The 16,124-nt window shown below is 66.8% G+C and overlaps 1 protein-coding gene across 9 annotated transcripts in view; it reads right to left on the reverse strand.

Annotated features, from left to right (window-relative positions):
* The window catches only part of TNS3 (tensin 3), a 146,098-nt gene that overhangs the window by 32,957 nt on the left and 97,017 nt on the right, over nucleotides 1-16,124 (reverse strand). For 8 of the 9 annotated variants that reach the window (XM_066354229.1, XM_066354236.1, XM_066354230.1 and 5 more), the window contains 6 exons: nucleotides 14,558-14,687; nucleotides 14,115-14,180; nucleotides 13,191-13,295; nucleotides 5,814-7,055; nucleotides 415-587; nucleotides 19-102 (listed from right to left, as the gene is read on the reverse strand). In XM_066354229.1, the coding sequence (XP_066210326.1) occupies nucleotides 19-102; nucleotides 415-587; nucleotides 5,814-7,055; nucleotides 13,191-13,295; nucleotides 14,115-14,180; nucleotides 14,558-14,687 (1,800 nt within the window). The remainder of the gene's footprint in view (nucleotides 1-18; nucleotides 103-414; nucleotides 588-5,813; nucleotides 7,056-13,190; nucleotides 13,296-14,114; nucleotides 14,181-14,557; nucleotides 14,688-16,124) is intronic. The other variant, XM_066354235.1, reaches the window with a different exon arrangement.

A 16,124-nucleotide genomic window follows, 5' to 3' on the forward strand; every position in this document is an offset into this window, starting at 1 on the left:
GGAGACGGGGAGACGTACCCCAAACGCGCGCGCGGGGGTCGCCTGTGGGCCGAGACCGCGGGGGACCCTCTTCTGGTCTGTCCTGGGCCCCAGCTTCTCCACCTGGACAGGAGGGAAGCCGGGTTTGGGGGTCGGCTCGCCTGTCTCCCTTCAGTTCTGGTGAAAACCTTTCACTAAGCTTCCAGGCGGACGCTCTGCGCTGTCCCCACGGGGCCCGTGTCCACCCTGACCCCGCGTCCTGCTGCCGCCCGTGGCCCCGGGGGCCTGGGTGGGCGTCACGGCCTGTCCGCCCCGGGCAGAGGGACCGGGAGTCGTGCGGACCGCGGGCTCCTGCCCTCGGGAGGGACCTCTGAGACCCGCGGGCAGGGAGGGGGCCTGGGTTTGGGACCCGCCATCGGGGCGGGGCGGGCGCACCTCTTCGGCGTCTGTCGGGGACAGGAAGGGCACCAGGCTGGGAGACGGCTCCGCCCCTGGGGGCTTCCCCCACCCGCACGTGGAGAAGGCCGGAGGCCCCCCAGCATCGTTGTCGTACTGCCCGAGGCTCAGCTTCCGGAACCTTCTGCCCAGCGGCTCGTCCCCTGCGGAGCCTGTGGGGAGAGACGGGGACAGCGCTTTCACCCCGTGGAGCCGGCTCCACAGCCTCTCGGACCCCCGGTCCCAGCTCTCCTGCGTCAGCACGGGGGGGGGGGGGGTCCGTAGGTCTGTGACCCCCCCATGCTGGATCGCCACCTGCACACAGTAGGGCTCAGAAAGCACGAGAAGGGGCAGGAGAGGTTCTCAGTGGTTAAGTGGGAAAGGGACCGGGGCCACCCCGACGACGGGGGACCTGGGACCTGTCACCCCTCAGCCACCTCCCCTTCGGGGCATCAGGGGCCGACTTTGGGGTCAGAGGCTGACTGTGATGGCCTCTTGCACCCGCAATCATGTGCACACGCCCACCACCTGCACGGACGGCCCGTCTTCACCTCCAGCTTGTCCCTGACCGCGCCTCTCAAGTCTCCCACTGTCCCCACCACGTGGGGTCGCCCGGTCCCCACGCACGGACGTGCAGGCTCGCGAACCACAGGGTCAGAGACGCTGCTTCCTTCAGCCCGGGGTGCCCAGGGCACGGGCAGCCACCAGACAGCAGCGCCTACTCTGGGGCGGCGCCCAGGCAGTGGGTGTGGCCGACACAGCTGAGCACGGGGCGGGCTGGGGGGGCTGTGTCCCCTGCCGTGTGGGCCTGGGGACTCGGACATCAACCCCTGCAGACGCCCCATCCAGTGAGGGCCAACCTGTCACAGCTTCCACCTGAGCAACGAGGAACTCCAGACAGAAACATGAATCCCGTCACCGACGAAACACACACCACCCCGATCTCTGGTCAGAACACACCATGTGGGGGTTCTTCATACGGACCCCCAGGCCCAACCGAACCAGGCCCGCTATGTGGGGGTCCCGTCTGGTTTTTACCCCCTTTTCTGGGACTCATGATTGGGCGGTTTGGCCATTCAGATAATAACGTTTCTATTGACGATGAGAATTCAGACCCAATATGAAAAGTTCCCTACGGTTCGCATTTAAGCTACGTGTCCCTAACTCCTAGGCGGGGAAGGTCACGGTGACGTTGCAGCTAACAGCGGGTCAGAATCACCAGCACACGCGGCTTGTCCTGGGGTGAGTCTGACCCAGACGAGTCCGTGGCTGTGACCACACTGCCCTGTGAGCACCTGACACACCTTGTGACCCCCGCCCCTAACAGGGACTTCAAGAAGCTGCTGAGAGGTGCCCGTTCAGGAAAGACACTCAACAAGGGACACGCAGCTGCTTTGTCCAGGGAGGGGTTCCTTCGAGGGTCCCCCCTCTGGACCCTGCAGGTTCCCGGTGGGATGCCCCCTGGGCATGGCCCTCTGGGTCACAAACCTGGTGACGGAGTGAGCCATACCCGAACTGGGTCTCCAAAAGGCAGGGCCCCTCCTGGGAGGGGTCAGCGTCCGGACGTCCCACGCTCATGCCCAGCAGCTGCCCAGACCGGCCGAGAGTGGCAAGCAGGACGTGGGAGGCAGGGCATGTCCACCCCTTGCCAGACGCAGGCGTAACCTTCCGGCGCGTGTAAAACGGGGGTGGGGGACGTCCGGGTGAGGGCGTGACATCGGACACAGCCACCCACACGTCAGTGTGCAGCAGGCTGACCCGCGTCACGGTTACCCTGTGGCCAGCCCTGAGCGAACACCTGTGTTGTCAGAGCCGAGACACACAAGGCCTGGCGCTCGGGGGTCTCCGGAAGGGGCACTGCGCCCACTCGTGCAGGATCACACGTGGGGATTTGTCACGAGTGGCACAGAGCACGCCAGGTGACGTGAGATCTCAGAAGGTGTGGAGTGAGTGGACATGTCCCCCATCCCCAGGCCTGAGCGAGGAAACCGGGTCATAGACAGCAATCAACGCACACTGACCTCACACCCACCCACTCTGCCCCCCTGTGCTGCTGGCCCCCACACGCTTACTAACCATTCTCTCGGGTGGCCGAGGGGACACTAGGCTGGAAAGGGGCCGCTTCCTTCCAGACACGAGCCAAGAGGGGAGCAGACACGCTTCTCAAACCCCCCAGCCCTCGTGTGAGCGAGCACACAGGTGTGGGGAGCACCTCTGGCAGCCAGGACCAGAGATGGGGGCACAGGGCACGTGCAGACGGTGAAGAGGGGGCACACTTAAAGTCGTTCCTGACCCTGGCTGGTTGGCTCAGTGGTAGAGCGTCAGCCCAGTGTGTGGAAGTCCTGGGTTTGATTCCTGCCCAGGGCACACAGGAGAAGCACCCATCTGCTTCTCCACCCCTCCCCCTCTCCTTCCTCTCTGTCTCTCTCTTCCCCTCCTGCACCCGAGGCTCCATTGGAGCAAAGTTGGCCCGGGCGCTGAGGATGGCTCTGTGGCCTCTGCCTCAGGTGCTAGAATGGCTCTGGACGCAACAGAGCGATGCCCGGAGGGGCAGAGCATCGCCCCCTGGTGGGCGTGCCGGGTGGATCCCGGTCGGGCGCATGCGGGAGTCTGTGAGTCCGTCTATCTACCGCCCCGCTTCTAACTTCGGACAAATACAAAAAAGAAAAAGTCCTTCCTGTCTGAGACTCGCTTCTCAGATGCAGCTGCACCAGACTGGCATCTAACGTCCTGACGCTCCGCCCTCGGCCCCTCCTGCAAAGGCAGAGCCTGCGTTTATGAAACTCTCGGTGTTTCTGACGCCAACAACCTGAGGGTGGTGACGGGTCTCGATCCTGGCGGCATGCCAGAGACGCCCACGTGGGGCGTTGGATCAGGGGCCCGGGACTAACTCCAGCTCTGAGAGGCCCTGAGACCGTGACCTCCTGACACGCTGTCCTCCTGCACCCGGGCTGGAAGGTCAAGTGCCCCCGGCTACTTGTCTGTCCTCACTGCTCTCAGATAAGACCGAACTCCTGCGTCACTCGGGCACGCACGGCGGGTTCTGGACACGCCTCGTGTTCCCGGTATGTAAACAAGCAGTCACTCCACAGTCAGTTGGGGGCCTTCTGACCTCAGCACCTTCAGACAAACACGTGTTTCCTCCAAAGGGACAGAGAGGACACAGGACAGTCAGGCGGGACCGTGACGAGACGCTCGTCCCCGCTGGGGGGTTCCCAGACGAGTGAGGACACGTCTCCTCCCTGTCCTCGCCCCGGTGGTGGGACTCTTCACGGGCTGCTGACTTGCTCAGTCCGAGCGCCAACCCAGACCCAGGACCTCAGCAGACAGAGCTGCCCGGTGCCCCGTCCCCGGAGTCCGGCACAGGGACAGGGGGAGCCTGGGGAAGGCACTGCTACCTCTCAGACAGCAAAGCATATGGTCCTTCCCCGGGACACAGAAGGGCCTCGTGGGGCAGCGCGGGAAGGCCCTCTGAAAGGCCAAGGAGCCCCCCACCCCCGCGGAAAGACCTGAGTCGTGTCCCGTCCCCACACACAAGGACCTGCGACTCACAGCAGACACAGAAAGCCACACGGATGACCCTCGCGGGGACTCTGTGGGCAGAGGTGCGCACCTGGCCCGCTCCACTGTGCACACAGATGTCCCTCCTCTTCCTGTTCCTCCCCTGTCACTCAATCTCATGGGCTCTCCTCACACTCGTCCTTTTAGCAAGCGGAGTGTTGACTTCACACAGCTGAGGACGGTCCCCAGTGTCCACGCTCGGCCACCTCCCAGGGACAGCACTGTCCCCAGTGTCCACGCTCGGCTACCTCCCAGGGACAGCGCTGTCCCCAGTGTCCACCCTCGGCCACCTCCCAGGGACAGCGCTGTCCCCAGTGTCCACCCTCGGCCACCTCCCAGGGACAGTGCTGTCCCCAGTGTCCACCCTCAGCCACCTCCCAGGGACAGCGCTGTCCCCAGCGTCCACCCTCAGCCACCTCCCTGGGACAGTGCTGTCGGTGGGTGCACACAGGCTACGTCCAGCAGCTGGGGGCTGGTCCCCAGCCTGACCCTGCCGCCCTTGTCCTGACCTCTGTCCCCCAGAGAGAGGACCTGACCGCCTCCCCGACTGGGTGAATACGCGGTTCTCCCCGAGGGTCCCTCAGGGACTGCTCTGTGCGGGGCAGTGGTGTCCACCCAGGACACGGACTCCAGAAACAGCCACCTACACCGGAGGCCAGAGTCCTCACGGCAGGGCTCAAACATCCCAGGGCTCCTCGGGCCACTGACCCACAGAGTCGCTGTGTGTGGTCCGGCGGTCCTGCTCCTGGGTCCATCTGCTGAGGAACTGACAGCAGGTGTCCAGACAAACGCTGGGGCAGTGCTCAGAGCAGCAGCTCCGCCCAGTCTCCAGGAGGTGAAACCACCCCACTGTCCATCAGCAGAGGAGCGGACAACCACCCACGGTGTGGCCCGGTCACACGGCAGAACACCACGCACCCCTAAACAGAGAGGCCCTGACAGGTGACAGCACGAGGGGGCCTGGAAACCGTGAGGCTCGGGGGAGGGGAGAACACGGGAAGTCCCCGGTCACAGGACCCCGTGCCCAGTTCAGCTACACGCCAACACCAGAGGGCCTGGCCTCCAAAGTCACCACTCCCAGCCCTGGGTGGCCGCTGGGTCCCGGTCCCTGCTGATCAGAGCCCGCAGGCTCCAACTCTACTGGCCTCACTGCCTCGGATGACGGCCAGGGCCGTCCTCTGTGTGCGGAACCTTCCGGAAGCCCCATCTCCCTGAGGCCTCACACCATATCCCCTGTGACGGGCCCCCTCCGTCACTGCCCCCCACCCCGGTCTCCCCAGCCTTGGGCCTCCCCCAGAGAGCACGCCACAGACTCAGTCCCAACACGCGCCCCACGGCCGTGCCACCGGACGCCCGGAGGTCACTGCCTGTCCACCACAGCCACGTAGGCTTCCTGGACGAGCCGCTGGGCAGGAGGGCCAACTGGTCCTCCCAACACCACATCCCCGGGACAAGGACCCAGGCGGGCTCTGCCTCCCTGAGTCAGTGCGGCCCCTGCCGCTGCAGGGGGCACACAGGGGACCCACTGGGCTGCACCCCCGCTGCCCTGGGCCTCGGGGCCTGAACTCACCGCACCCCTCGGCCCTGCCGGTCCTGAGCCTGCCCCTCCCCTCCCACTGCCCTCCACACCCTCCACCCCACACGCAGCCACCGGCTCTCTGCACGGCCGGTTCTGGGACGTCTCATGTACCAGGACCGTGCAGTTACCGCCTGGTCCCAACGAGGCTGCGGCCAGGGCCCAGCGGCCCTGTCCCCTCCCCCTGCAGCCCACCGAAGGACCCGCCCTCTCTGCTACAGAACATGGCACAGGAGGGGCGCGCCCCTGAGACGCCGCTCACCTGGCTGCGCGGGGGCCCTGCTGGGGTCCTGCCCTCTGTCCTGCAGGCGGCCGCTGGCCCGGAGCCCGGCTCCCACACCATCGGGGACCGTGAGGCCGTTGGCCTGGCTGCCTTTCATGTTCAGATGGGTGGGGACGGGCTCGAAGGTGGGGTCCAGCTCCAAGATCAGCCTGTTGAGCTGCTCGATGGACTGGTCGATGTCCAGGGTGGGCGAGCCCGGGGAGGGGTCTGGGCTGGACTCCGGGCCCGTCCCGTTCATGACACCGACGTCCGGGAACCTGGCCCTGAAGGCCTTCCCGGGAGGGGGCCGCTGGGTGTCGGGGGCGTGTAACCCGGGGCCCACGCCCCTCTGTGTGGCCACTCGGCCGCTGGGCCCCCGGGCGGGGGTGACCTGGAGCCGGGGCTGGGCCTGCACCAGGCGGGGGCCGTCCGCTGGGCCGCGGCCCACGAGCCGGGCGTCCCCGTCGGGGGCGAAGCTGTACTGCTGGGCGGCCACCATCTGCTGCTGGCGCACCCAGGTCTGCGTGGAGTAGCCGCTCTGCTCGTAGGCCTGCGGCCGGGCAGACAGGCCGGGCGTCCCGAGCTCGGGCTGCGGCGGCTTGGGCCCGCGGCCCCCGAAGGCCTCCTGCTCGTACGCGGGCTCCACGCCGAGGCCCGGGTCCGGGACGAGGGCGCCGTGCGGGTCCTCGCCGCACCCGTCGGACAGGAGCGAGTGGCGGCTGCCCTGGTGGCGGGCGAAGGGGCCCAGGTGGGCGGACTGGCGCCCCTCGGAGGAGGACAGGGTCCCCAGGCTGTCCACGCTCTGCAGGTCCTGGCCGGGCACCTCGTCGTCCAGGATGTCCGTCTCCCGGTCCTTGGGCGCGGCGTCCCCGTTCACGTGCACCTGGGCCGGCACCACGTGGCGCGTCCCGCTGAACTTGCTGCTCGCGTCCGCCATGTCCTTGAGGGGGCTTCCGGAACCTTCCAGGCCAAAACCGCTGAGCAGCTGCTCCAGCTCGGCCTTCTCCTGGGCGCTCAGACCCCGCTTGGGCCCCGGAGCCAGGTGCTCCTCGGTCCTGTCTGTCCTCGCCGAGGCAGTGGAGTGGCCCGAGTCGCTGCTGACGGACAGCGTGTGGTCGCCGTGGTCCGGGCTGCTGGCGGCGGGGACAGCCGGGGGCCCCCCCGGGACGCTGGCGTCTGAGGTGCTCTTCTTCCTCACCTTGGCGTAGAGACTGCCGTCGACGGGGCCCTGGGTGTGCGGCACTGCCGGAGAGAAAACGGGAGAGCACGGTCAGGTTGGGGTGTCCGGCCCTTGGAATGGTGGGGGCATCTGTCCAAACAGAGGACGGGATAGAAGGCCACTCCCAGCACGGAGAGAGACAAACGCCCTCAGGACCCCTCACTCTGTGTGCCCCGAGGTCAGCGGAGAGCGGTCCGAGGATCAGCGTCAGGGCCCTGACACGGCCCCACTTGTTCACACAGAGGTAGTCACCATTCCCTGCGGCCACAGAGGGTTCCCACCACCGCAGCCCTCCCAGGACAAGGGTCCAGGAGGAGGGGAGATAAACCCCCATCTCGCTCTGATCCAGGCCTTCTCAGACGCCAGGGACAGCGAGCCCGCTCTCCACCCCCTCCCCCCAGGACGGTGGTCTTGCCCTGTGGCACCCGCATGCTGACCCCGCCCTCCAAGAGTGACCGACTCCCTTGGGAGACTTTCTGGAATAACCTATCCAGGTTGAACCCTGGCTGGACCCCAGCTGTGTGTCCTTGGGTGAGTTACTGGACCTCTCTGTGCCTCATGCACCTCTTATCTGTAGGACAGCCCCCTGGCCGGAGGGAAGGGGGTGCTCCCGGAGGGCTGCCCTGGGACCTCGGTGTCCATTCAGGGGCCCGGAGGTTAGGGGGCCAGAGTGCCCCCTGGCGTTCAGTTCATGAGCACGCACAACTCAGCTCGGAGGACCCGTTTCTCGTGAGGAAGGACGGATTTCAACAATTGTTTCCAAGTCCCGCCAGTCACCGTCTGAGGCGACTCAGGTGACCTGGGCCGCTCGCCCCTTCCCGCCAGGACGTCCGTGGCTGCCTGGGACACGCCAGCACGCCAGAGCCGCTCCGGCTTTGCCGCCCGCAGGGCCGTGCTTCCCCTCTGCGCTGATTCGAGACACAGCTGTGTGTGTGTGCCGAGTACTGCCCGCTGCGGAGACACCCCGGGCTGTGTGCCTGCTCCCGGGCTCCGAGAGCGTCACCTCTCGCCTGCAGAACCAGCGCCCGGCGGCTGACGTGTTGCAGGGGTAGAGGGAACGGCCCTCTGCCTGTGCTTTTTTTCTCTTTCTTTCTGATTTTTTAGGAAAAGACAATGATGGTGATAAACCACGAAGTCCCCAGGGCGTGCAGCGTGGTCTGCGGCCCTGACAACCTCCTCTGCCCCCCCCACGGGCAAAATTACAGAAACACCCTCCTCAGGCTGCAGCTCCTCCCCACTGTGGCGCCCAGCCCCCAGCCTCGGGCCCCTGGGGCGACGGAGGGCAGCCGGGACGCCCTGCCTGCCAAGGGGGCTCTGAGAGCCGCTCGCTTTGGAGCCACGCGGAGCTCTCCACAAACGTGTTCTAGAAACAGGCGGCTGCACGTGCTTGGAAAAACACAGAGAGTAAGAAAGGGGGAAATATCATAAAACAAACCAGCGAGTGGTGGCAGGAGGCATTCCAACAGAAGGAAGCTCTTCCCCAGGGAGGGACGCGCCCACCGCAGCGCGGGACCCAACTCCTGGGCGGTTCTGGGCGTGCCTGGCACCCGGCACTGCCCCGGAATGCAGGGCACAGCAGCCGCCAGGACTCAGTGGGCGGTGGCCAGCGTCTCCTGGATGTGGTAACTGCCCAGACGGCCCACACAAACATGACTGCGGCCAGCAACGCTCCTGACCCACACCCCACCTCGCCTGACACACCCCGGGCCCGTGCTGGCAGCCCCTGAGGGTGCCTAACTCAAATATTCCCGCCCCAGGGAAGCTGCAGTGACAGTCCTCTGACCAGAGAGCCAGTCCCTGAGGTCCACGTGTCCCTCCTCTGGCCGGTGGGAGAGTCCACCCACCCCCACACCCTCTCCTGCCTCAGGAAGCTTGGGGCCGGCACGTCTCTGCAGAACCACACACACATATATACACTCAGCCACATGTGTGTGCACACATGTATACAGTTGCCCACATGTGCGCACACACACATACATACATGTCCACACGTGTGTGCACACATATATACAGTTGCCCACATGTGCACACACACACATACATACACGTCCACACGTGTGTGCACACATATATACAGTTGCCCACATGTGCGCACACACACACATACATACACGTCCACATGTGTGTGCACACATATATACAGTTGCCCACATGTGCGCACACACACATATACACTCAGCCACATGTGTGTGCACACATATATACAGTTGCCCACATGTGCGCGCGCACGCACACTCGCCCCCGTGAGCACTCACACACACACGCACACCCCTGCTTACTTCCCTTGCACCCCCCCCAGCCCCCCAGCTCTGCAGTCTGGGCTGTGGGACCCACTTTCTGGGAGAGCTTCGGCCCGAGGAGCAGTGTGCACGCGGGCATCTCCGCCAGGCTGGCTCCTCCCGGCTAGCCGGCACAGAGGCTGTTGGGGACTTTGGTTCCGGCACCGGCTGGCCGGCGCAGTGTCAACACGAGGGTGGGGTGTCGGTGAAGTTTGGACTCTGGAGGCTGAGGAGCAAAGGCTGCCGAGGCAGGGCCGGGCGGCCAGACCACGTGCGCACGGCCTCAGAGCCAGCGGCCACCCGCCTGGCGCATAGACCACAGCTCCTGAGTCCCCTGCGTTCTCGGAACAGCCGCCGGGACTCCGCGCCACCTCCCCTGGGCCCTCGCGCTCACTCCCGCCAGCCTGAGCTCACCGGTGCTTCCTGCACAGGGTCCTCCTGCTTCCCCCTCACTCCCTCCCTCCCTCGGGGCGGTGTCCCCGCCCCTGGAGCCCCTGCCAGGCCTGCTCCGCACACCGTCCCAGGGAGGGGGGCAGTGACCAGAGCGTGTCCGGGTGGGAAGGCACCCCCAGGGGAGGCGGTGACCAGAGCGTGTCTGGGTGACAGGAGGCACCCCCAGGGGAGGTGGTGACCAGAGCGTGTCCGGGTGGGAAGGCACCCCCAGGGGAGGCGGTGACCAGAGTGTGTCCAGGTAACAAAAGGCACCCCCAGGGGAGGCGGTGTGGGGGAGGCGCCCAGGCATGTGCTCCCCGGCCCTCCTCTCAACGCCCGGGGTTCCAGCACCCTTTCCCGTGCTGGTGACGTCACCAGGATGTCTGCGCTGCCTGGCGGACGTGCGCCCAGAGCGAGACCCCTCAGCCTACCTGTCACTCGGGAGGAAGGGACAAGGGACCCAGCAGGAAGCTCATTCACGAGGCCCCTGTCCCCAGCAGGTGTCCCCAGCAGAGGGATGTGAGAGGGCAAAGGGCCCAGCTGGGCAGCTGTGGGACTCCACGCATGACGGCGTGGGCTCTGGACAGGGACGGGCCTGAGCCAAGGCACCTGGGTGGACTTGCCCCCCCTCCCGCGCCCAGCAGGGCCCGAGCGGAGGTGGACAGAGGGCAGCCACGCATCCCTTTCCAGTAAAAAACAGTGTCTGCCCTGGGGCGACACGGTGGGGACCCCGCCTGCTTCCCGCCCTGGTGCAGGAACTGCTGGCCGGTGGGGGGTGGGGGGGCAGCAACAGGCTCGGGGCCGAGTTCACCAAGCAGATCAGCCTCACGCCGGAGGCCCTGAAGAGCGTGGAGAGTGGGGGAGAAGGAGGGAGCTCAGGAAGAAGTCCACCGTGGAGGGACCCTGGGCAAGCTTTCTGGGGGCGGCAGTGCAGAGACCCGTGGAGGGACCCTGGGGGGTGGCAGTGCAGAGACCCGTGGAGGGACCCTGGGGGGTGGCAGTGCAGAGACCCGTGGAGCGGCCGGACCCTGGGCAAGCTTTCTGGGGGGCGGCAGTGCAGAGACCCGTGGAGGGACCCTGGGGGGCGGCAGTGCAGAGACCCGTGGAGGGACCCTGGGGGGTGGCAGTGCAGAGACCCGTGGAGGGACCCTGGGGGGCGGCAGTGCAGAGGGAGGGACCCTGGGGGCGGCAGTGCAGAGACCCGTGGAGGGACCCTGGGGGGCGGCAGTGCAGAGACCCGTGGAGGGACCCTGGGGGGTGGCAGTGCAGAGGGAGGGACCCTGGGGGTGGCAGTGCAGAGACCCGTGGAGGGACCCTGGGGGGCGGCAGTGCAGAGACCCGTGGAGGGACCCTGGGGGGCGGCAGTGCAGAGACCCGTGGAGGGACCCTGGGGGGCGGCAGTGCAGAGACCCGTGGAGGGACCCTGGGGGGTGGCAGTGCAGAGACCCGTGGAGGGACCCTGGGGGGCGGCAGTGCAGAGGCCCGTGGAGGGACCCTGGGGGGCGGCAGTGCAGAGGGAGGGACCCTGGGGGCGGCAGTGCAGAGGCCCGTGGAGGGACCCTGGGGGTGGCAGTGCAGAGACCCGTGGAGGGACCCTGGGGGGCGGCAGTGCAGAGACCCGTGGAGGGACCCTGGGGGGCGGCAGTGCAGAGGGAGGGACCCTGGGGGGCGGCAGTGCAGAGGGAGGGACCCTGGGGGGTGGCAGTGCAGAGACCCGTGGAGGGACCCTGGGGGGTGGCAGTGCAGAGGGAGGGACCCTGGGGGGCGGCAGTGCAGAGGGAGGGACCCTGGGGGGCGGCAGTGCAGAGGGAGGGACCCTGGGGGGCGGCAGTGCAGAGACCCGTGGAGGGACCCTGGGGGGCGGCAGTGCAGAGGGAGGGACCCTGGGGGGCGGCAGTGCAGAGGGAGGGACCCTGGGGGGCGGCAGTGCAGAGGGAGGGACCCTGGGGGGCGGCAGTGCAGAGACCCGTGGAGGGACCCTGGGGGGCGGCAGTGCAGAGACCCGTGGAGGGACCCTGGGGGGCGGCAGTGCAGAGGCCCGTGGAGGGACCCTGGGGGGCGGCAGTGCAGAGACCCGTGGAGGGACCCTGGGGGGCGGCAGTGCAGAGGGAGGGACCCTGGGGGCGGCAGTGCAGAGACCCGTGGAGGGACCCTGGGGGGTGGCAGTGCAGAGACCCGTGGAGGGACCCTGGGGGGTGGCAGTGCAGAGACCCGTGGAGCGGCCGGACCCTGGGCAAGCTTTCTGGGGGGCGGCAGTGCAGAGACCCGTGGAGGGACCCTGGGGGGCGGCAGTGCAGAGACCCGTGGGGCGGCGGGCCCGCTGGCCTGGGCGCAGGGCCACGAGGACAGCTGGGCTGTGCAGTGAGGATGCAGAACAGACCCCGTACCTTTGGGGGACCCTCTGGCGGAAGCTGGTGCGCTTTGTGAACTGGTGTTCACGTGGCAGGCTGGCGCTTACACGGGGTTCAGTGGGAAAACTGTCATGTGACACTTAGAAGCCCCGGTGCCCAGGACGAGGCCCGTCTCTGAACAGGACCGTCTGCAGGCTCCAAAGTGCCACCAGAAGCAGTCCGGAAGGGGCGAGGGGCCACATGCCATGCACACCCGGTGAGCCCAGTGCGGCCACACACGACCCTCCATCTCCACGCTCACGACCCACAGAGGGGGCGCGGTGCTGTCCCTCCACGGACACAGGTTCCCGGCTGCTCTGCATCAGGAGGACGCGGAGGTGACAGAAGGTATTCTGACCATCTCTCCCTCAGGTCGGGTCTGATTCCCGGTCAGGGGTGCAAAGCCGTGGACCAACTGCATTCTCACGAGCCCCAGAGCCGTCCTGCGTGCCCCGTGAGGTCAGCCTCCCTCCCGACTTCTCCTGGCCAACCCTGCCCTTCCCTCCTGCACGACCGGCCCCGACCCAGGCTGGACGTCCCTCTGGGTGAGGGGGTCGCACAGACACGGACGCAGCGACGCAGCCACAGGGCCAGAATGGCCGAGTCACAGACAGAAACGAGGCCGGACGCCCGGTGCCCTGGACACAGCAAAGGGGCTGAAAGGGCGGGGCCGGACCCCAGCAACCCGCCCTGGGGTGTCAGGCAGGGAGGGCCCCAGAAGACGACCTCGCCAACTGGCCACCGCCCGCCACGGTGCTCGTAAGAGCCGGACCCCCACGCACCATGCCGGGTCTCAGGAGCCCCCAGACTCCCCAGAGCGTGGGCGCCGCCCCTCAGGAACGATGGTGGGACTTCCAGCCTCCCAGGACCGCGGGGACAGCTCGGACCCCAGCGTGTAACGGACACAGGACACACATGTAACGGACACAAGCAGACACGCACCAGCTCGGACCCAACGTGTAACGGACACAGGACACACGTGTAACGGACACAGGACACACGTGTAACGGACACAGGACACACATGTAACGGACACAGGACACAGGCAGACACGCACCTTCGCCGTCGGCACTCAGGTTCTCGTACGAGTCCCAGCGGATCAGCGGGTCGGCCGTGTTGAAGTCCACGCTCACCCCGTGGTCATTCCGCAAATGCTCGCAGCCTGCGCGGGGGAACGGAGACACGGGCGTCAGTCCGGCCGGGCCAGCCCCTTGCGCTCATTCGTGCTGACGAGGGGGCTGCGGTCTGCCCCGCGCCCCGGCCCTGGCGTCAACAAGCGAGCGCGCACCGTCTGCCTCGGGCAGACAGGATGACGGTTAGAGCCCCCGCAGGCGGGAGGGGCCAAGGCTCGGCCTCCGTCCACCGTGTGTGGGGCTCTGGGTGCCACATCTGCACAACAGGGTCCCCAGAGCCTTCCCCAGAGCAGGACCGAGAACCCAGCCTCGGGTGACGGACAGGGAGGTGGGTGTGGACCAGGCCGCAGCGCCGACCTCTGCTCGTCCTGCAGCTGTTCTGAGACCGCCACGGGGGCTGAGCCCACAGCCCGGCGGTGACTTCACGCCTGAGCCGGGGGCACCGATTGCGGGAGGGCGCTGAGCTTACACGGCAAGGAAACACGGGGTTAAAACGCTCACGCACACGGATCCTGAGGACAGACATGCACCCTGAGCCTTGATCATAAAAGGGCTGGTGCCTCTCTCAGTGTGTTTTTAGAAGGAAAGGAAACTGTCTTAAACATCAGTATTTGCAGACGACAGAACTCCTAAGGATGTTGTTACTAAGGGAGCGAGGAAACATTCAGTGTCGTCTCCCCGAGAAGGAGGGACGGAACTTCAGGGACCACGCGTGCCCCCACCTTACCCACCGTCTGACACCCTGTGATTAAAAACGACGCTATAAAAATTCCCCAACACAGGCCACGGGCCGAGGTGGGAGCCGGTAGAGACCCCGACAGGCCCCCCGCGCCCCGCCCCGGACCCACCTTGAATCCTCTCGGGCGTGGCCGAGAACACTAATTCCACCTTCCCGTTGGCAGGAAAACGGTCATCTGAAACAGAAATCAGTTTCAACACACGGCTGTGAGGAGCCAAGGAACACATGGCCCGGCACGGCACGGCACAGCCCGGCACGGCACAGCACGGCACGGCAAGGCCCGGCATGGCCCGGCACGGCCCGGCACGGCCCGGCACGGCCCGGCACGGCACAGCACGGCCCGGCACGGCACCGTCCGACAGCCACCTCGTGCCAGGGCAGGGAGATCGGGGCACGCTGTTTCTCTACGGCATTTCATTGCCAGATCCACCGTCAGTCTGCCCGGGGACGGGTCACAGCTGTGTCGCTCGGGGTCAGCGGGAGGGGCAGGGAGAACAGGGCCACAGACCGGTCCCGCCGGGCGCCCCGGTCCCTCCGCGGGGGGACCCTCACCGCTGCTGGCACCGTCCAGGTCCTCCTTCCCAAAGACGAGGCCGCAGCCCTGCACGGCCCCCGTGTGCAGCTGCAGGCGGAAGATGACGTCGCGGGTGGCCGAGCGGTACTTCTTGTGGTAACACTTCACCTGGCGGGGGGGAGAGTGGCAGCTGCAGGGTCAGCCCCGCCCTCCTCAGGGTGACACCGTGGAGGGGTGTGCAGGGCGGGACCCCCAGGGGCCGGGCCAGACGCCCGGGCTGTTCCAGGGCAACCTCAGGGCGTGGGGTCCAGTCCTCCGTCCCCCTCCGGACCCTGCAGACCCACCAGGACGCGGCCCCCTGCGGCACCGTCCACCTCTTGCCTAAACTGTAACGACTGACTGTGAGGAAGTTTTTCTTTCAACCAAACTCTCTATGTTTCGACTTAAAGCCTGTGTTTTCACAAAAGAAGCAGGTGGTCATTTCTGTCTATAACGGGCTGTCACGTGTACGCTATGATTTGGGGGGGGGGGAGAGACAGAAACAGAGAAGAGAGAAGACAGGAGCCCCGCGGAGAGGAGGGGAGGGGGGAGAGGAGGGGAGGGGGGAGGGGCAGAGACACAGAGAGGCCGGCCAGCCTGTCCATGCGTCCTGGAGAGGTCATTTGAGACCGGCCTCAATCACCAAGGACATGACTCGGACTCTGGCTCCTCACGGGGTCCCCAGGAGTCTGTGGTGGGTACCCCCACCCTGGTGGGGACGGTCTGGGGGCTTCCAAAAGCAGTGACCCTCCCAAAGGAGGCTCTGCCCTGAGAAAGACGGGTTTCAACTATCCTGTGACCACAGAGGTCAGCGAGAGGCCGCTGTCCAGCGCACGGAAGTGGGTCCAGCTGCCTCCCTCTGCGCTGTCCACCAGGACGCGGGTGATGGGACGAGGGGCAGCGTCAATGAGCTGTCTGGGGGGCAGTGCTGACAGGCGTGCTGAGCACCCACACCGAGACACAGAGCCAGGTCCGCCTCCGCCGGTCTCGGGCGTCCACGGCCAAAGATCAGGGATTCCAGAGAAACACGATGACTCCCACCTGCCTGCCTCCCGCCACTGCCCGAGGTCCCGACAAGGGCCGTCCTCGCGGCCTTCCAGAATGCACCGCACCCTCGGCCCCCACGGCCCACACTGACCACACTGACCACACAGCCTACACTGACCGCACCACGATCCTCGGCCCCCACTGACCACACTGACCGCACCGCAACCCTCGGCCCCCACGGCCCACACTGACCACACAGCCCACACTGACCGCACCACGATTCTCGGCCCCCACAGCCCCCACTGACCACACAGCCTACACTGACCACACCACACCCTCGGCCCCCACGGCCCACACTGACCACACCACACCCTCGGCCCCCACGGCCCACACTGACCCTCCCGCACTGGGGAGGAGACCCCGCAGAGGGTCCCCACCGGCCACCGTCCCCACGGGATGAAGGGACCGGCCTCCCTGTTCGTTCTCCCCACGGGCTCCCAGGATGTGGTCAACGGGGGGGGGGACGACAAAGAGAAAAGCAAGGGGGTCCAGACTCAGCCCCTCGCTGCCCTCAAAGTA

This window comes from Saccopteryx leptura, chromosome 12 (assembly GCF_036850995.1).
Source record: "Saccopteryx leptura isolate mSacLep1 chromosome 12, mSacLep1_pri_phased_curated, whole genome shotgun sequence".
In the NCBI taxonomy this organism is placed as follows: domain Eukaryota; kingdom Metazoa; phylum Chordata; class Mammalia; order Chiroptera; family Emballonuridae; genus Saccopteryx; species Saccopteryx leptura.